At 55.2% G+C, this 18153-nt stretch overlaps 1 protein-coding gene across 1 annotated transcript in view; it reads right to left on the bottom strand.

The window, feature by feature from the left end:
• The window catches only part of LOC116829840 (dedicator of cytokinesis protein 2-like), a 248983-nt gene that overhangs the window by 44242 nt on the left and 186588 nt on the right, over nt 1–18153 (bottom strand). The window contains exons 9-11 of the mRNA XM_075066763.1: nt 16602–16687; nt 15615–15771; nt 14303–14343 (exon numbers count right to left, since the gene is read on the bottom strand). Of these exons, the coding sequence (XP_074922864.1) occupies nt 14303–14343; nt 15615–15771; nt 16602–16687 (284 nt within the window). The remainder of the gene's footprint in view (nt 1–14302; nt 14344–15614; nt 15772–16601; nt 16688–18153) is intronic.

Raw genomic sequence — 18153 nt, 5'->3', positions numbered from 1 at the left:
TGAAAATAAGCATCGTGCAGGTCAAGAGCTGAAAACCAGTCCCCCTGTTCCAGTGCTGGTGTTACTGGTCCTAATGTGACCATCTTGAACTTTTGTTTTCTCTCAAACTTGTTCAGTTGCCTGAGATCCAGGATAAGTCGCCATTTCCCGTTTTTCTTCTGTGTTAGGAAATAGTGGGAATAGAAACCCTTCCCCTGTGCTGAGTGGGAACTACTTCCACTGCACTTAGTTGTGGAAGGTGCTCTACCTCTTGTTGCAGTAGGTGCTCGAGAGAGGGGTCCCTGAAGAGGGATGGGGAGTGGGTGGAGGGTATAGAAGCTAAGGGGATGGCGTATGACTACAGGGCCCATTTGTTCATGATGATGGAAGACCATCTCAGACAGAAGGGGAGTGGACGGTCTCCAAACAGATGGATGACGTGGGGGAGGTCCTTCAGACCCTCAACCAAGGATTCAAATTTTCTGTTTGGATGAAGAACCTTGGGGCGCTGCAGCTGGTGGAGGTCTGCATCTTTGGAGTCTCTGTCTCTGTCTTTGTTGTTCATATGATTGCTGATGTTGTTGTGGATATGGTAAGCATCTGTTCCTCTGGTATGACTGATACCTATTCTATCCCCTTTTGTGGCAGGTATGTGAATGCCTAGGGATCGAAGAGTCGCCCATGAACCTTTCATGGTGTGCAGCACTTGGCTGGCTGCAGAGAGCTTCTCACCATCAAATGGGAGGGCTTCATCTGTAGATTGTATTTCTCGGGGAAACTCTGAAGAGTTCAACCACAACGCCCATAGGATGACCACAGCAGTAGCAGTAGATCCAGCTGCTGTGTCTGCTACATCTAGGGATGCCTGCAGGGCTGTCCTCACTATCATTAGCCCTTCCGAGACCAGTGATTTCAATTGGTCTTTTTTTCCCTCAGGGATATCATTAGTAAAGTCCAAACATTCTGCATAGTTTCTATGGTTATATGTGGCTAGTAGTGCCGCATAGTTTGCCACTCTAAACTGGAGAGTAGAGGAAGAATATACTTTGCAGCCAAATAAGTCCAACCTCTTACTGTCCTTATCAGTGGGTGCTGACCTATAGTGTTGTTGTTTCCTTCTCTGGCTGGCTGCCTCCCCAACCAGTGAGTTGGGTGCTGGATGGGTGAATAACATTCTGTTCCCTTTGAGGGGCCATAGTACTTTTTGTCAGTCCTCTTGCAGGTAGGTGGTACTGTGGCTGGAGCTTGCCATACGTTTCGGAGGTCCCATGGATTGGCAGTGCTATCTTGGATGATGACATCTGCAAAATGTCCAGTAATACATGTTGGGCTTCCGGTACTTCTTCAAGAGGAATTTTTAGATAATCAGCTGCCCTTTTGAACATGGCCTGAAAATGGCCAGAAGATGGGAAAAGGGCAAATATAGTGTCCACCTATAAAAAGGGAAATAAAAACAACCCAGGAAACTTCAGACCAGTTAGTTTAACTTCTGTGCCAGGGAAGATAATGGAGCAAGTAATTAAAGAAATCATCTGCAAACACTTGGAGGTTGGCGTAGGTGATAGGATCCAGCATGGATTTGTAAGACAAATCGTATGTCAACCAATCTATCAGCTTTTGATTAGGATAACGAGTCTTCGGGAAAGGGAGAAGCGGGGGATGTGTATACCTAGACTATGCATTGATATGGTCTCACATGATATTTTTACGCATAAACTAGGCAACATACAATATAGATGAGGCTACATAGTGGGTGCATACTGGCTGGATTAACATACTCAGAGAGTAGTTACTAATGGTTCCATCCCTGAAAGGTATACAGTGGGTTTTGCAGGGGTCTGTTTTGGGACCGGCTCTGCTTCATATCTTCATCAACAGACTTAGAATTTTGGCCTCGCAAAGTATCGATTATTAAGTTTCAGATGATACAAACTGGGAAAAAAAAAAAGGCAGGATTGCATCTTGGGGAACAGGCGTCATAATTTCAAAATGATCTGGACAAATTGCGAAAATGGTTCTCAGTAAACAGGATGAAGTTTCTAAAGACAAATGCACACAGTGCTCCATCTGAAGGAACAATCAGTTTTCACACATGCAACTGGGAAGAACTGTCTTAGAAGGAGTATGGGCAAGAGAGATTTAGGGGTTCTAGTGGACCACAGGCTAAATATGGTCAACAGTGTGATGCTGTGCCAAAAAAGACAGACGGTTACTCACCCTTTGTAACTGTTGTTCTTCCGAGATGTGTTCTCATATCATGCCATTTAGGGTTGTGCGCTGGTGCCCGCAACTCTTCGAAAGATTTGTTCCCCGTAGCAAACACTCGCGTGGCGTCAGGCTGGGCCACCCCCTGAATGCGCTGTTATGACACCTGGTATACCCTGCACGACCCATGCGCCCCTTCAGTTCCTTCTTGCCGCTACTCCCACAGGGGGCAGTGGCGGGTGGTGTGGACATGGATATAGCACATCTCGAGAACCCAGTTCACAGGTGTAGTAAACCGTCTTTTTCTCGGAGTGCTTGCCTTTCATATCCCATTCAATTATGGTGTTCCGCCTTACCTAGGCGGTGGGTTTGACGTGAGATGTTGCCCAGATGCAACTGCTTTGCGCCAAAGGGCTGCGTATTTTGGACTGTTGAACCAGAGCATATGAGAGCGAAAGGTATGTACAGAAGACCAGGTGCTTGCACGGCATATCTCCTGGTATGGCACGAGCCAGGAGGCAGCCAGATGAAGCTGGTGGGCCCTGGTTAGAATGTGCAGTGAGGCGACCCGAAAGGGCTGAGCCAAATTCTAACAAGGTCGGATGCAGGCGTCACCCAAGATGAAATCCTCTGGGAGGAGAAGTAGGCCCTTCATTCGGTCCACCACCGCGAACAAAGTTGTGGGCGTTACTACGGAAGGGTTTTTTCGTTGATATAAACTTTAGATTGAGACTCTACGACACATCTAGGCGAATGCAATTGTTGCATTCCTTTGTGTTTGGAGTGTGCGTTTTGGGAAGAAGACGGAGGAGATATCCTGGATTGACATAAAGGCGATACCACCTTAGGAGGACGCCGGTGTAGTCGCAATGCACCTTGTCCTTGTGAACACGTATATGGGTGAGGTGAAGGACATCGGTCTGGCGTGGTGAAGTCTCCTGTGGTCCTGGTTATGGCTTATACTGGCGAGACGGCGGTATTGGGTTGGCTATCGACAGATCGAGCAACATGGTGTTACAGCGCTGCGCTGGGCCACCTGGAGCGATCATGATTAAGTTGAGCTCCATTCTGCGGAGATTTAGCGAAACCTGTGACCACGTGGGGACGGTGGAAAGGCTAAGCAGTTATTGCCGTCCACTGGTATAGAAAGGATCCCGAGATCGAACCGGGGAGAGACCTTGAAAGGGGCAGAACATCTGGCGTTTCCTGTTCTTGAGGGAAGCGAACAGGTCTATGCGGGGAAATCCCCACTTCCGGAAAACAGAATGAATAACTTCCAGATGAATCGACCACTCGTGAGACAGGAAGGATCTGCTGAGTTGATCTGCCAGAGTGTTCCAAACACCTGGGAGGAAGGATACTACCAGGTCTATCGAGTGGGCTATACAAAAGTCCCAGAGTTGGATGGCTTCCTGACAAAGGGGGGAAGACTGTGTCCCTCCCTGCTTGTTTATGTAATACATGGCCATTGTGTTGTCTGTGAACACTGAGACACAAAGGCCTTGCAAATGCTGTTGAAACACATGCCACGCAAGGCGGACTGCTTTCAGCTCTTGGACATTGATGTGCAAGGCCAGCTCCCAAGATGACCAAAGGCCTTGAGTGCGAAGATGTCCGAGGTGAGCACCCCCGCCGAGAGATGATGCGTCCGTTGTTAGGGACATAGAAGGCTGGGGCAGATGGAACGGCATCCCTGCACACACCAGGGAGGGCGTCAGCCACCAGTTGAGGGAGCGTATGATGCTTAGGGGAATGGTGACTATCATGTCTATGGCTTCTCTGCTTGGGTGGTATAACAAGTTGAGCCAAGATTGGAGGGGATGGACGCGTAGCCTGGCATGTTTGGTCACGAAGGTGCAGGCAGCCATGTGACCCAGGAGACCGAGACACGTGTGAGCCAAAGTTGTCCGGAAGTTCTGTAGGCCTCGGATAATTGTTACCATCGCCTGAAACTGAGGCTGAGGTAAGCAGACTCTGGCAAGATTGGAGTCCAGAATGGCCCCAGTGAAGTCTATCCTCTGTGTGGGAACCAGAGTAGATTTCTCTGTGTGGATCATCAGGCCTAGACGAATGAATAGGTCTTTGATGATGCCCACATGATAGGAGACTTGTGACTCTGAGGTCCCTCGGATGAGCCAATCGTCCAGATACGGAAAAACGTGTATCCGACGGCGGCAGAGGGCGGCGACGACTACAGCCATGCACTTTGTGAATACTGTTGGGGCTGTAGAGAGGCCAAACAGTATGACCGTAAACTGGAAATGCTGACAGTTGGCCACAAACCAGAGGTACCACCTGTGAAGAGGATAAATGGCAATGTGAAAATATGCGTCCTTCATGTCGAGGGCAGCATACCAGTCTCTGGGATCCAAGGACGGGATCATGGTCCCCAGGGATACCATGTGTAACTTCAACTTTATCATGAATTTGTTGAGTTCTCGCAGGACTAGAATAGGTCTGAGATCTCCCTTTGCCTTGGGGATTAGGAAATAGCGGAAGTAAAACCCCTTGCCCCTTTCGTCGTTTAGTACCTCCTCTATGGCTCCCATGGCAAGGAGCGACTGCACCTCTTGTAAGCAGAGTTGCTTGTGAGAGGGGAACCTGAAGAGGGACAAGGATGGGGAGTGAAGTGGGGGGCAAAATAAACTGGAGGTGGTACCCAAGTTCCACCGTGCATAGGACCCAATGATCTGAAGTTAGGAGGGACCACACAGGGAGGAAAAAGGAGAGGTGGTTGGAGAAAGGAGGGAAAGGATCCTGGAACGTAACTGGTACGCCGTCCTCGGGCGTAACTTCAAAAGTTAGGTTTTGGCCCCGTAGGTGGTTTAGAGGGACCGGCATTTAAGCCAGGTGTCCAAAGGAGCGACTGGGCTCCCTCCGAGCACATCACCACTTTGTATATGTCATATGTGCATTGGAGAGGCAGCGACACCGAGATGAGGACGAAAGCTGTAATGGGAAGTGAAGCTGAATGGGGGGAGCACCAGAAGCTAAAACTGGCACCGGTGTACAAACCACACGATAAGTTCCCAACCAGGATGCATAGGAAACGGCAACCAAGTGTACTCTAAATCATTAGGAGGGACACCACACCAGCGCACGTGTAGAACCAACGGACAGAGTGATGGTTTGGGGCTTAGAAAGGAGGAAGCAGAGAGCCTTCCGCGAGGTGCACAGCTCGCTAAAAGAGGCTTCACCGCCAAGGAAGCATTCTCGTGGCAGTACTACGATTCCTCCATGCTGGAGACATCCGCGGCACGCGCGACGGCAAAGAGTGTATTCACAAGTTGGCACCAAGGAAGTGGTTTGAGGAGCGTGGCCGCTAACCCCCTGATTTTGGCCACCGCTTGGGATCTGAACTGTCTAACTACACCACCCGGGCCACCGGGCCGGTGCTTCCGCGAAGCCGCTTACACTTACCAAGATGTCCTTGTGTCGCTATATGTGCTGCTACGCTGCGAGTAAGAACCACGGTGCTAGTGCAACTGAGGCTGGGGAGAGAGAAAGAGAGGACGCCGCGGTGCGCTGAGTCACTGGGAGGCGCGATTCGCGCATATGGAATCCCGAGGAGCTATCGCACGGCATTGGTGACCCTCCGCTCGTCCTCAGGGTCCGCGATGGGTACCCTAGGGTTGTCTTCTCTTCAGAACAACAGACTCGACCGGCAACCAGAGCACCAAAGGGCTAGCGTCCCTGTACGGTATGACCTCGAAGTTCTGGCGGGAGGCATGACACTTGGAGCCATGAAATACCCTCGAGGACTAGGTGACTACCTGAGACTCGCAAGAGTGCCTGGAGGCTCTGCAAGGCAGATCCCGGTTCTAGCCTGCATCCAATGAGGCCTGGAGGGACAGGAGCCTCTCCGGTGCACCTACTCGGAACTCATTTTTCCCCCCTCCAAGGGGCTGCAAATTCCTGACAGGAGTCCTGGGAACCTAGCTCCGTAACTTGCCCACTGCCGCCGGACAGTTGCCTGTCGCTGTAACGCGCGACTGAATGCCCACGCGGTGACTGATTCGCTCACCTGGAGTTTGAGGGCCCCTGCAAGAGTACACCTGGCCAAGTTAAGTCCATACGCCTAGCCTCTTGGCAATTTTTGGCAGGGCCACGGACGTCTATGGCTGGGCCATCCGGAGAGCGTTCCCACACGTCTCCGTTGAGACCCGGATTTGTACGACTACAGGCGCAGCAGTGTCGGAGCGGTAGGCACGCCGACGTAGCCACGCTACTCGGACGCCTTCGGGACGTGGACAGCGTCTATCGCGTTATCGTCCCCGACCCTCCCGGATCGGGGCTCAGAAACGCACACACCCAACACCCAGAGAGCGGCGTTCACCTCCTTGGCCAATCCGCACCATCCCCCCGTCGTCATCCCAGGGCCAGACAGCTTCTCATACAAGGACCGGCGACCCCCCCGACCGTGCCCACTAGCGACCTCTCCAGGAACACGACGGCACACGACCCAAGCCGCACCTCCATACAGTTGGTTCCCATTCTGGATCGTGGGCATATCACCTGTTAGTGGAGAACGCGTCAACACTCCACCCCATCTCGCCTTTGCAGCTGCAGCACGGAGCCAAGGTTGAATGGAAGGCTCCGAGACAGGCCTGAGACCGGTAAGAGGGAGCAACCCTAGCCCCAGCTCGGTACTCGTCCCTGGTATAAATGGTCAAAGCTGCCATCTTGTGGGCGCGATGCAGCTGAACCGAAGAGGACCAAGCTGCCCACTAGCTTCGGGTCCCTCTGCTCTCCGGAAACTCTCTGCTGAGATTCATATTGAGCGCCCACACACTCAGGAAGATCCTGGTGAAGCTCTCACGGTCAATGCGGAGGAGGACCCGTGAGGGATGTCCCTGCCACTGCCTTCACAGGAGAGGACGAAGATGAAAGGCCAGGGACAAGTGGGTCCTGTGTGGCCTCGTGGACCTGGACGCCCTCTGGCTCCCTTGGTAACTCAGACTCTGGTGGGGGAGCTGGCACTTCCTCTGTAGTGGGAGGAGGAGGGAGGCTGATGGTTGCCTCTGGCACCCGGTGCTCCGATGCGACAGAGCGAGATGGGGCTGGAGGTACACCTTGGGCCTGGTGATATGCCCAAAGCGTCCAGAATGACCACTGATGGATGCCTTGGTCTTGGGCCTGTGTCTCCTGGAAGATCCTAGTGGGCACATCGGGGTCCCGGTCCTGTGTATAGGAACTGTCTGCCTGGGATGACACGGATGGGTGGCAGGATGGCCAAGAGGAGCTGAAAAACCCTCTCTGGTTGTTTTTGCTTTATGAGGCCCCGGGGATCGGTACCGGGAACGAGATCGGGACCTAAGACCAGAGCGGTGCCGGCAAGTCGACCGGGATCTCGAAGCTCAGCGTCTGGATTGGCTGCGAGAGTCACAGTGCCTGGAGCGGTGCCGGGAGCTGGATCGGTATCGAGAGTACCGGGTCGGCGAACGGGATGCTGATCTGCACCGTGAGTATGACCGGTACCAAAGAGGTGATTGGTGCCGGGACTGCGAGCGGCATCGGGACCGGGATCGGCGACAGGACTGGGAATATCAGCAGGATCGCGATCACGAGCGATGCTGTTCTGCGGTGCCAATAGAAGGTGGTTTTATCAGGGCAGGCTTGCCCACAGACTGTCTGACCAGCACCGGCAGTGCCGGGGGTTGAGGTAGCGCAGACTCAGTCATTGTGATGAGATCCCTCGCCGTGGAGAATGTCTCCAGCATGGAGGAAATCGTGAGCTCAACCACTGCTCTTGGCGGGGAGCTTTCAGGGACCGGACTCGACGGCCCTTGCAGGACCAGAATAGATGGTGCCAAGTGTGATGAACTGGGACTGTTCTTAATGTTTGCTCTGAATACTGTGTTGGTGCCTCAGTGTCCCCTAGGCAGTTCTTAAGTATCTAGGTGGTGTGATAAGGGGGTGTGATTGCTGAAGATACTAAATAATGTAAGTTTAGAAATTTTTTTCAACTATATAACAGATATGAGAAAAAACCACGATAGTGCTAGGGAAGTGGAGGTCAGCTAGCGTCACTTCCACTGTTCCAACGCCGACAACGGCGGGTAAGAAAGAGGAACTGAGGGGCGGTGTGTGGGTCGGCAGGCGGTATATATCCGACGCCTGGCGGCGCCACTCCGGGGGCTGCGCCCAGGCTGACCCACCGAGTGTTGGGCGTAGGAGGGGTTTAAAAAAAAAAATAAATAAAAAAAAAATCTTTCCGACGAGTGATCTTGCCACGCGGCGCGCGACGACACCATCTCACTGAATCGATTAATGAGCAAGCACTCAAAGAAAGAACACAAATTATATTACTCTGGATGCTACAGGTTTTGTTGTGTTGTGGCGAGACATGAGAGTATTCCTTCCACTATACTCTGGCTGGTAGCCAGCGAGAATTTTGTGTCTAGTTCTCGCATCTGAGTTTCACGAAAGGATGGGGAAGAAATTGAGAACGGTCCAGAAAGAGAACAAGAATGATTTAAAGGTCTTGCGGAATCATGGACCATATGAATGAAGGTGAAGAATTGGGTTATTTTAGTTTGGAAAAGAGAAGACTGAGAGGGGACATGATAGCAGTTTTCAGGTATCTAAAAGGGTGTCATCAGGAGGAGGGAAAAAACTTGTTCACCTGGGCCTCTAAGGATAGAACAAGAAGCAATGGGCTTAAACTGCAGCAAGAGAGGTTTAGGTTGGACATTAGGAAAAAGTTCCTAACTGTCAGGGTGGTTAAACTTCGGAATAAATTGCCTAGGGAGGTTGTGGAATCTCCATCTCTGGAGATATTTAAGAGTAGGTTAGATAAACGTCTATCATAGACTCATAGACTCTAAGGTCAGAAGGAACCATTATGATCATCTAGTCTGACCTCCTGCACAATGCAGGCCACAGAATCTCACCCATGCACTTCTATAACAAACCCCTAACCTATGTCTGAGTTACTGAAGTCCTCAAATTGTGATTTGAAGACCTCAAGCTGCAGAGAATCCTTCAGCAAGTGACCCATGCCCCACGCTGCAGAAGGCAGCGAAAACCCCCCAGGGCTTCTGCCAATCTGCCCTGGAGGAAAATTCCTTCCTGACCCCAAATATGGCGATGAGTTAAACCCTGAGCATGTGGGCAAAACTCACCAGCCAGCACCTAGGAAAGAATTCTCTGTAGTAACTCAGATCCCAACCTATCTAACATCTCATCACATACCACTGGGCATACTTACCTGCTGATAATCAAAGATCAATTGCTAAATTAATTGCCAAAATTAGTCTATCCCATCATACCATCCCCTCAGGGATGGTCCAGACAGTATTTGGTCCTCCATGAGGGCAGGGGACTGGACTTGATGACCTCTCGAGGTCCTTCCAGTCCTAGAATCTATGAATATGAATCTATGAAGTCATAGGCGATGGCTGGGGATGGGGGCCTCACCTGGAGAGGAGGAGGAGTTATTAATGTTTGGCAAAGTGTCAGGTGCAAGACACTCTTCCTCTTCTATGGGTTCCTCCCTTGGAACAGTTGTTAAAAGTCTCCGACGGCGATGGTGGACATCGAATGCCTTCCCTATGTGGGCTGGGAGGTCTGCTCAGGGGTGAAAGTAACACCGGTCACTTACTGGTATGGGGCTGGGGCGGATCCGGCCCCTGGAAGGGGTGGGGCCTAGGGCGGAAGGGGCAGGGCTGGGGGTCAGCATCCCCCAGCCAGTTCTTCCAGGCCATCTCGCCTGTGCTGCATGGGGCTCCAGTGGTGATTTAAGGGGCCCGGGGCTCCAGACGCCACTGCTGCTACCGCGGCAGTGGCAACTGGAGCCCCAGACCCTTTTAAATCGCCAGCCCCGGGGCAGTTGCTCCCTTTGCCCCCCCTCTGGCCGTCGGTGGCTGACGGGGTCAAAGGGGGCAGGGATGTTAAAGCACTGCAGGGGCCTTTGTCGCGGCAGCACTTTAATGTGGGCTGGGTATGGGCCACTGCGGGTTCTTACCAGTACGCCATATCAGCCCGTACCAGCTCAGTTTCACCCCTGAGTCTGCTGTAGTGTCTTCTGTAAGACCTCCACTGGTCCCAATATGGCCAGTTTGTGGGGAAAGGCATGGGTGGTCCCATCCATGGATGCCCATACCAAGGTGGTATTTCGTGCCTCTATGTGGACCTTGATCGTAGTGGTCCAGCTGTCACAGGCGTTCTGTTTAGGGAGGAATGGTAAGGTGAGAACATCCCTTTTTCCTCGTCATCCTCTTCACTTGAGATTGGAGGGACTATCAGAGATAATGGTTGCTCCGGTACTGCGCGCACCGGGGACCCCTCAATGTCCAGAAGTGGGGACTCCAGTATCAAGGAGACAAATAGATCTTTCTGGTGCAGAAAATGGTGCGGTGTCAGGAGCTTTAGTGCCGATGAGGTCGGTGCCGATTGTGCTGATGGTGTAGCAGTCGGTGGCATTGTCATAGTAACAGTGGGAGGAGGCATAGTTGGCAGAGTGGCTGTCAATGCTGTCTCCTTCAGCGTCATCGATGGTTCCTTGATGGAGGATGCAGGCTTAGCGCCCCTCAACTCCACACTGGAGCACTGTGTTTCGGCAGAGACCACTGCACAGGTGATGCTGAAGGTTCCCAGAGAGTTTTAAGTGCTGAGCAGCTATGAGGTCGGCACCGAGGAGAGCAATCTAGTGGGAGACCATTTCCTCTTGGCCTGCTCTCTGTGAGGCGATGAGGACGCGTGTTTTCTTGCTGGGTTTTTGAGGAATCGGTCTCAGGAGACCTTGCTGTTAAACTGTTTGATGATCTCTCCTGGGAGGGAGTTTCTTGCCCCAGATCAGAGGCGGGCCATAGTGATTTCTCCATCAAGATGAGTTTTAGCCTCAGATCTCTATTTCTATGAGCTTGGGCTATGAGTTATTACAATGGGCACATTTCTGGGGTATGTGCATCTCCCCCAAGCAACGGGCACATTGAATGTGTCCATTGGATGCTGGCATCGCTTCTCTGCACGTCGTGCAGTGTTTGAATTCTGGTGAACCCGGCGCTTTTGTCAGTTCACAATCGCTATCCTAACTATCCTAAGGGATAAATGAATTAAACTTTTTTTTATTATTATTTTATTTTTATTTTTTTAGGAAGAAAAGGAGTGAGTAATTTACTAAAAAATGAAACTTATACTTCCTATCCTATTTGAAATTATTGACTAGCTAAGTTTAACAGGACTGCTAAGGGTTCCGCCCCTGGCCAGGGACGGTTGAGAAGGAAAGGAGGGGTCCGGGGCCGGGTTGCACATGCTATATGAGGTGCCAACAGGGCCGGTGCAACCCATTAGGCGACCTAGGTGGTTGCCTAGGGCACTAGCATTTGGGGGGCGGCATTTCGGGTCCTTCGGTGGTGACCGCGGCAGCTGGATCTTCAGCTGCCCCAGTCGTCGTCAGCATTTAGGCGGAGGGAGCTGGGGCAGGGGGGTGCGGGGAGTAAGTGGGGGCATGGCACACAGGGGAACTCCCCGCCCCAGCTCACCTCTGCTCCGCCTCCTCCCCTGAGTACGCCACTTGGCTCTGCTTCTCTCCCTCCCAGGTGCCAACAGCTGATGGGCGCCGCAAGCCTGGGAGGCAGAGAAGGGAGCAGTGAATGGTGTGCTCGAGAGTAACGGCGCAGAGGTAGCTGGGGCAGGCTGCCACACGGCTCCCCGGCCGGGCAGCTGCCGCAAGGGGGGCACCTCAGGTTGGAGGCGGGGGTGGGGAGCTGCCAGGGGATGCCTCAGGTGGGGGGGGTTGCGGGGAGCTGCCACGGGCACGGCGGGGGTGTCAAAAAAGATAGCTAAGGTTAAAGTTTCTTACTGTAAAGGGTTAACAGGAACCAAACACCTGACCAAAGACCAATCAGGAAACCGGAATTTTTCAGTGAGGGAGGGAACTCTGGAGGTGTTTGTCTTTGTTCTGCCTGTTGTTTTCTCTGGCTATGAGGAAGAGCTTTTTTTCTAATCTCCTCAAGCTTCTTTCTACCCTTGCTGTCCCATTGTAAGTAGAAAGGTAGCAAAACAAATAGTGCTTTATATATGTTTGTTTTGTATTACATGGTGAATTGCCTGGAAGATAAATTGGATACTTTTGAATCAGAACTGATTTATCTCCTATTTTTCTTATAAGCAATAGCCCTGTATTGTCTCTTGAAATGCAAGAGTTTATATTCTTATGTAATTTTCTTTCTTTATATAAAGTTCTTTTTAAAAACTTGTTTGAGTTTTTTCCTCTCTGGGTAGTTCAAAGGAACAAGGAGAGGGGATCTCTTTGTGTTAGATCTAGCGGAAGGGTAAACTGCAAGCACCCAGTAGGAGGAAGGGAAAGAGAGGATCATCTCTGTCTTCCCCTTGTATTGGGGTTTAGTCTCTTTGGAATAAGGAGATTTTTGGGATGTCTCATATTTTTTTAGGGGTTTGATGTGGTTTTTTAGTGATTGTGTAGTCTTCTTTTTAACCAGCTTCGGGATTGTGATGTAAAGAGATGCATCAAGCTTTCCCCAGTAGCCAGAGAGGAAAGTCTGGGTGAGAGAGGGAGAGGAAGAGGAAAGTGGAGTATTCCCTTGCCCGTAAGACCCAGAGCTTCTGGGTCTTGGGGCCCCCCAGGGAAAGGTTTGGGGAGACCCGGGAAGTTTAAGCTCCAGAATCCTGACTGGTGGCAGCGGAGAATAAGATCAAGCTGGTAATTAAGCTGGAGGTTCAATGCTAAGACCCCCAGATTGGCCGCAAGGCCAGATTTGGACAGGAGGATTATACAGGGGGCACTAAAGGTGAAGTTTGGGCCAAGGGCACGAAAACATCCTTGCACCGCCACTGGGTGCCATCAGGCCACAAACAAAACATGCGCTGCGTGAACCCCACACAGGCACTTGCTAACTAAAACTCTCCGAGCAAAGGCCCGGATGCACCGCCCCAACCATCAAAGTGGGAACAACCCCATGGACATCCGCTCAATAAAGCTGCAAGCAGTGCCTGCCCTGTATCTCCGAGAGCTAGAACCCAGTCCCTGAGCCTCGAGGAGCCTGCCGTAGCACCATCCTCAGGGTGGGTATTAACTTCCACCCAGAGACCCTGAGCAATCCAGCACCAGCAGCCTGCTCAGGGCCCCAAGGGCCCCTTTTCTAGCTGTTGAACTTTGGTTGTAGGGCATGATCCCCAGGGGCTGCAGGCACTACTAAGAAGAACATCTTATTCGCTTGTGAGCGAGCCCACTGTGGAGGCCCCACAGGAGCGTGCTGGAGGGGATGGGCCCCACCTGGGCATATAAGGATGGACCCCCGGGGGCACACGGCTACTCAACGGACCCCCAGGGGGCACACGGCTCTCACAGACCCCCCCAGGGCACACGGCTCTGTGACGAAGTGGGTACTGTCTTAAAGTTCACTCTGAATACTGTCGGTGCCTCAGTGATTAGGCCGACCACCACCTGTCTCCTGCAATATGGCCCTACCTTCCCCCTGCAAGGGATGCTAAAGGTGGGGAATAAAGAGGTCAGGTACTCCTGCCCGGGAAAGGAACGAGCAGAGAGGAGGGCTGAGGGAGTTTCAGTTGGGAACTGACGGGAGACGAGGAAAGTATGGCAAGAACTGGGGTCTGGCTCACTGCCCCCCCCAAGAGTGGAACCTGGCCGAGGGTCCCGTTCGTTACACTACAAGCTCCTGATTTAAGACCCTAGTTCCTGTGTCGAAAATAAAACCTCTTGTACTGGCCATGGCTGAGAAGTCACGTCTGACTGCGAAGTGGGGGGGCAGACCCTTGTGCTTCCCCAGGAACCCAGCCTCGGTGAACTCACTGTGGAACAGTGCAACGAGGGGCAGAGGACTAGCTCCAAGAGAGACCCCCAGAAGTGAAGCCGTGTAGGCTTCTTGCCCTGAACAAGTCTGCTCCGAGGGAGAGGAGGCTCCCCAAAGTCCTGCCTGGCTTTGTGGGGAGCAGTTCCAGAGCATCGCCCGGGGACTCTGTGACAGGTTCTCATGGACCCCCGAGGGCACACAGCTCCCACGCACCCCTGGAGCACACAGCTCTCACGGACCCTTGAGCGCACAAGACTCTCACACATCCCCGGGGCACACGGCTCTCACGGACCCTCGGGCGCACACGACTCTCATGCACCCCCAGAGCACACGGCTCTCACCTGATGTACATGGCCCGGCGGTCGATTTCCTTGTAGAAGTTCTGGGGAAGGAAGAGCAGATGGAGGAAGCTGACTGGTGGAGGAGGCACTAAAGAGCTCTGGACTAGAGCCACAGAGGGACATTGGTGCCTGTGTATAGGCACCTGCCGCCCCATGGGATCCGCAGCCCTGAAGAGGGCGCCCAGCTCCCCACACAATGGATGGGCAGAGAGTGGGTCCCACAGACGTCAGCAATAGGTGGGGCCCTGCTGGAACTAGCTAATGGGAGATGCTGACCAGAGGGGTGGGGTCTGTGTCCTGCCCTTCCAAGGGCTGTCGGCACCTACCTCCCCAAACCTGGCACTCAGGGCACTGAACCCTGGCTGCAGAGCGGTGCCTGGGCCAGGCCAGTTGGGTCCAGTGCTCTGTAGCGAGCCAGTGTGGCTCCCCGGTGCCCAGAAGGGGGTCGAGCCCCAGCTAACCCTTGTACATGCTCCCCCAGGCTTTGGGAGGCCCAGGTTCAGTTCCCTTCTGCCAGACATAGAGCAGGGATTTGACCAGAGGTCACCCCTACCCATGGGGCTGTGGGGTGCCTGGGCAGGGATCCCAGCCTCTCCTGCACCGTGTAAACATCCCTGCTACCAAACATGTCAGGGGCCAGTTCTTAGGGCTCGGTATAGCAGGGGTTGCCCAAAGGAGTGAGGGAGGGGCCCTAGCAGACTTGTGGGGAGGGGGCTGCAATAGCTCTGAGGTCCCAGAGAGAATGGCAAGTCCATCCCCACATGTGCTCCAAGGAAGTGGGGCTGGTGCCTGAGGGACAGGACGTGTCTCTGCCTTCCCCAGATGGGCCATGTCCGGGTCCCCTCAGGCCTGAGGGCAGCAAGCGGAAAAGCTTCGCTTGTCACTGTGTGCCCCATCTGGCCACACAGCCTCATGCACCATGGGGCATGGCAGGCCCATCACACTGTCTGGGGGGCCGGACCTGCCTGGGAAGATGCCGGGCTGGGGAGTGGGAGCTGCCCAGGGAGATGCCGGGCTGTGGGGGGTGGGAGCTGCCAGTGGGGGACACCGGGCTGGGAGGCAGGAGATGCCAGACTGGGGGGTGGGAGCTGCCCGGGGAGATGCCGGGCTGAGGGGTGGGAGCTGCCAGCGGGGGACGCCAGCCTGGGGAGGAGGAGCTGCCTGGGGAAATGCTGGGCTGGGGGGTGCCAGCTTTCCGGGGAGATGCTGGGCTGGGGGGCGGGAGCTGCCAGTGGGAGACGCCAGGCTGCGGGGCGGGAGCTCCCCGGGGAGACGCTCGGCTGCCCGAGGGGGCAAGCGGCCAGGGACCCACCAGCAGGTTGACAGTGCAGCTCATGCTGTATGTCTTGTTCTCATCGTTCATGACAGCGCGATAGTCCAGCAGCCGCTCCAGCAGGCCCGTGACCAGGGCCACGAACTTCTCACCAGGCTTGGCCAGCTCGGGGTGATCCCTGCAGCAGCTGAGGAGGCTGGGGGAGAACAGAAGGATTCACATCCCTGTTCCCCTCAGCCATCCACCCACTCCTCTGCCCTGGCCTGGAGGCTCATGCAGGCCAGGCCCATTCCACACAGCCACAAAAAGGGGATATCTCGCGTGCAGCAGCTCCTCCAGCCCCAGCCTCATCCAGCAGGGGGCGCTGTGGGGAGCGGGGCAGGAGCCCTGGCTCAGGGGGGAGCTCCTGGCTACCCCAGTCCCAGCCTCTCTCAGCAGGGGGCGCTGTGGGGAGTGGGGCAGGAGCCCTGGCTCAGGGGGGAGCTCCTGGCTACCCTAGTCCCAGCCTCTCTCAGCAGGGGGCGCTGTGGGGAGCGGGGCAGGAGCTGGCTATGGGGGGAGCTCCTGGCTACCCCAGTCCCAGCCTCTCTCAGCAGGGGGCACTGTGGGGAGCAGGGCAGGAGCCCTGGCTCAGGGGGTTGCTCCTGGCTACCCCAGTCCAAGCCTCTCCCAGCAGGGGGCACTGTGGGGAGCGGGGCAGGGGCTGACTGTAGGGGGAGCTCCCCGGGTGCCTCTGGGAGGTGCTGTGGGGAAGCAGCGCTGACTGTGCAGGGCTCCAGTTTGTGAGCTAGGCAAGGGGAGAGGGTCGGAGCTCCCAGGGGTGCCTGCGGGGGCAAAGTTGGCAATGAAGCAGTAACAGACTCTTCCTTGGTCCCAGCGCTCCGGCTGGCAGCCACTGAGGGAGATTCCAGAACAGAGTGGGGGGGGTACGTGGGGAAGGATGCAGACAGCTGTAGGAGGGGCCAGACCCCCCCCATCCAGGGGCAGATGTGAGGGGAGGTGGGGCCAGGCAGGGCAGAGACTCACGTGCTCTGGAAGAGCTGCTTGTACTGTTCATCCCCACGGCCGCCCTCCACTTCGCTGTCCAGCTTGCGCAGGATCTCATCCTCGAACTGCGGAGAGGGGCAGTGTGAGCTGGGCTGGGGCACTGCCAGGCTCGAGGCGCCCCGGGGGCTGCAGCAGCAGCAGAAGCCCCTGCCCAGGGCCTGGACCAGACTGGTGTCTAATCCTGATCTGGGTGGGGATTTGACTAGACCCTCACGCTGCCTCCCAGCCTATGGGTCTAGAGCCCATTCCTGGGGTTCCTGACCATCTCCTTCCCAGCATCCCCAGCCATGCCCCACTACAGCCTTGGGGGGCGCAGGGCCCTGCCCCTCAGCCACAGCACAGGCTGCCCCCGGCGGCTGGGCCAGGACACTCCGGGCAGGGCCTGTGGTGATAACTGGGCTGACAGATTTCCCCCGTTCCCCCGCTGGGAGCGGCGCACGTCCTGCTCGGCGCAGGGCATGGACTAGCTGAGCTCTAGAGTCCCTCCTGGCCACGGTTCTCTGAACAAGTGCAGAAATCAGTGACCCCAAACCAGTATGTCACCAACTAGGACAAAACGCGGAGAGGCTGGGCTGCTCCGCCCCACCACCCTCCGGGGTCCTGAAACAAAAGCCATGGGAGAGGGACAGGGGAGACACAGCCATGGGGATCCCCTCAGCCCAGCTACGGAGCAGTGCGCTAAGGGTGCAATGTAAGTCTCCATCCAGAGCCAGCACCGGTACCCCCGGTTGGGCTGCTTATGAGGAGGGTGGAGCTGGACTCCCCAGGGGTGCTCGGGGAAGGGGCTTGGCCCTGGGGGGAAGGCAGGGTGAGGGTCACACTTGGGGGAGGGGCTCGGCCCAAGTCTCCAGGAAGGGAGGGTGAGGGTCATGCTCGGGGGAGGGGCTCAGCCCTGCATCCCCAGGAAGGGAGGGCAAGGGTCACACTTGGAGGAGGGGCTCGGCCCCGGGCAGGGAGGGCGAGGGTCATGCCTGGGGGAGAGGCTTGGCCCCGCATCCCTGGGCAGGGAGGGTGAGGGTCACACTCGGGGGAGGGCTCGGCCCCGCGTCCCCGGGCAGGGAGGGTAAGGGGTGTGCCAGGGCCAAGAGGCTCAGTTTGAGGGCCTAGGACCCGGGACAGGGGCTGAAGGGAGCAGTGCTCCTGTCGGGCCAGCTGGGTCATGGCTGAGGGGGAAGGTGACAGGCCCTGTGCCTCCTCTCCAGCTGGTCTCTGGCCCTGGTGCTCTCTTCTCCCATGGCCTCCCCCATCTCTCCGTCATACTGGTCAGGTGCAGGGCCAGTGCAACCATTTAGGCGGACTAGGCGGTTGCCTAGGGCGCCGAGATTTGGGGGTGCCAAAAAGCACCCCCTATTTTTTTTTTAAATGGTTGAGCAGCCGCTGCTGCTGGGACAGAGAGGGAGTCTGAGCTGCCGCCGGGAGCCGGCAGCCCAGGGTGTCCCCTGGCTCAGGGCGCCACCAGAGGGGGCGGCAGGCAGCTCCCGTGGAGCTGCCGCAGTGGTGCCTGCGGACGGTCGGCTGCTCGCGGGGCTCC

The sequence above is a fragment of the Chelonoidis abingdonii genome, chromosome 5 (assembly GCF_003597395.2).
Source record: "Chelonoidis abingdonii isolate Lonesome George chromosome 5, CheloAbing_2.0, whole genome shotgun sequence".
NCBI lineage: Eukaryota > Metazoa > Chordata > Testudines > Testudinidae > Chelonoidis > Chelonoidis abingdonii.
This window is presented reverse-complemented; position numbering and strand designations above follow the sequence as displayed.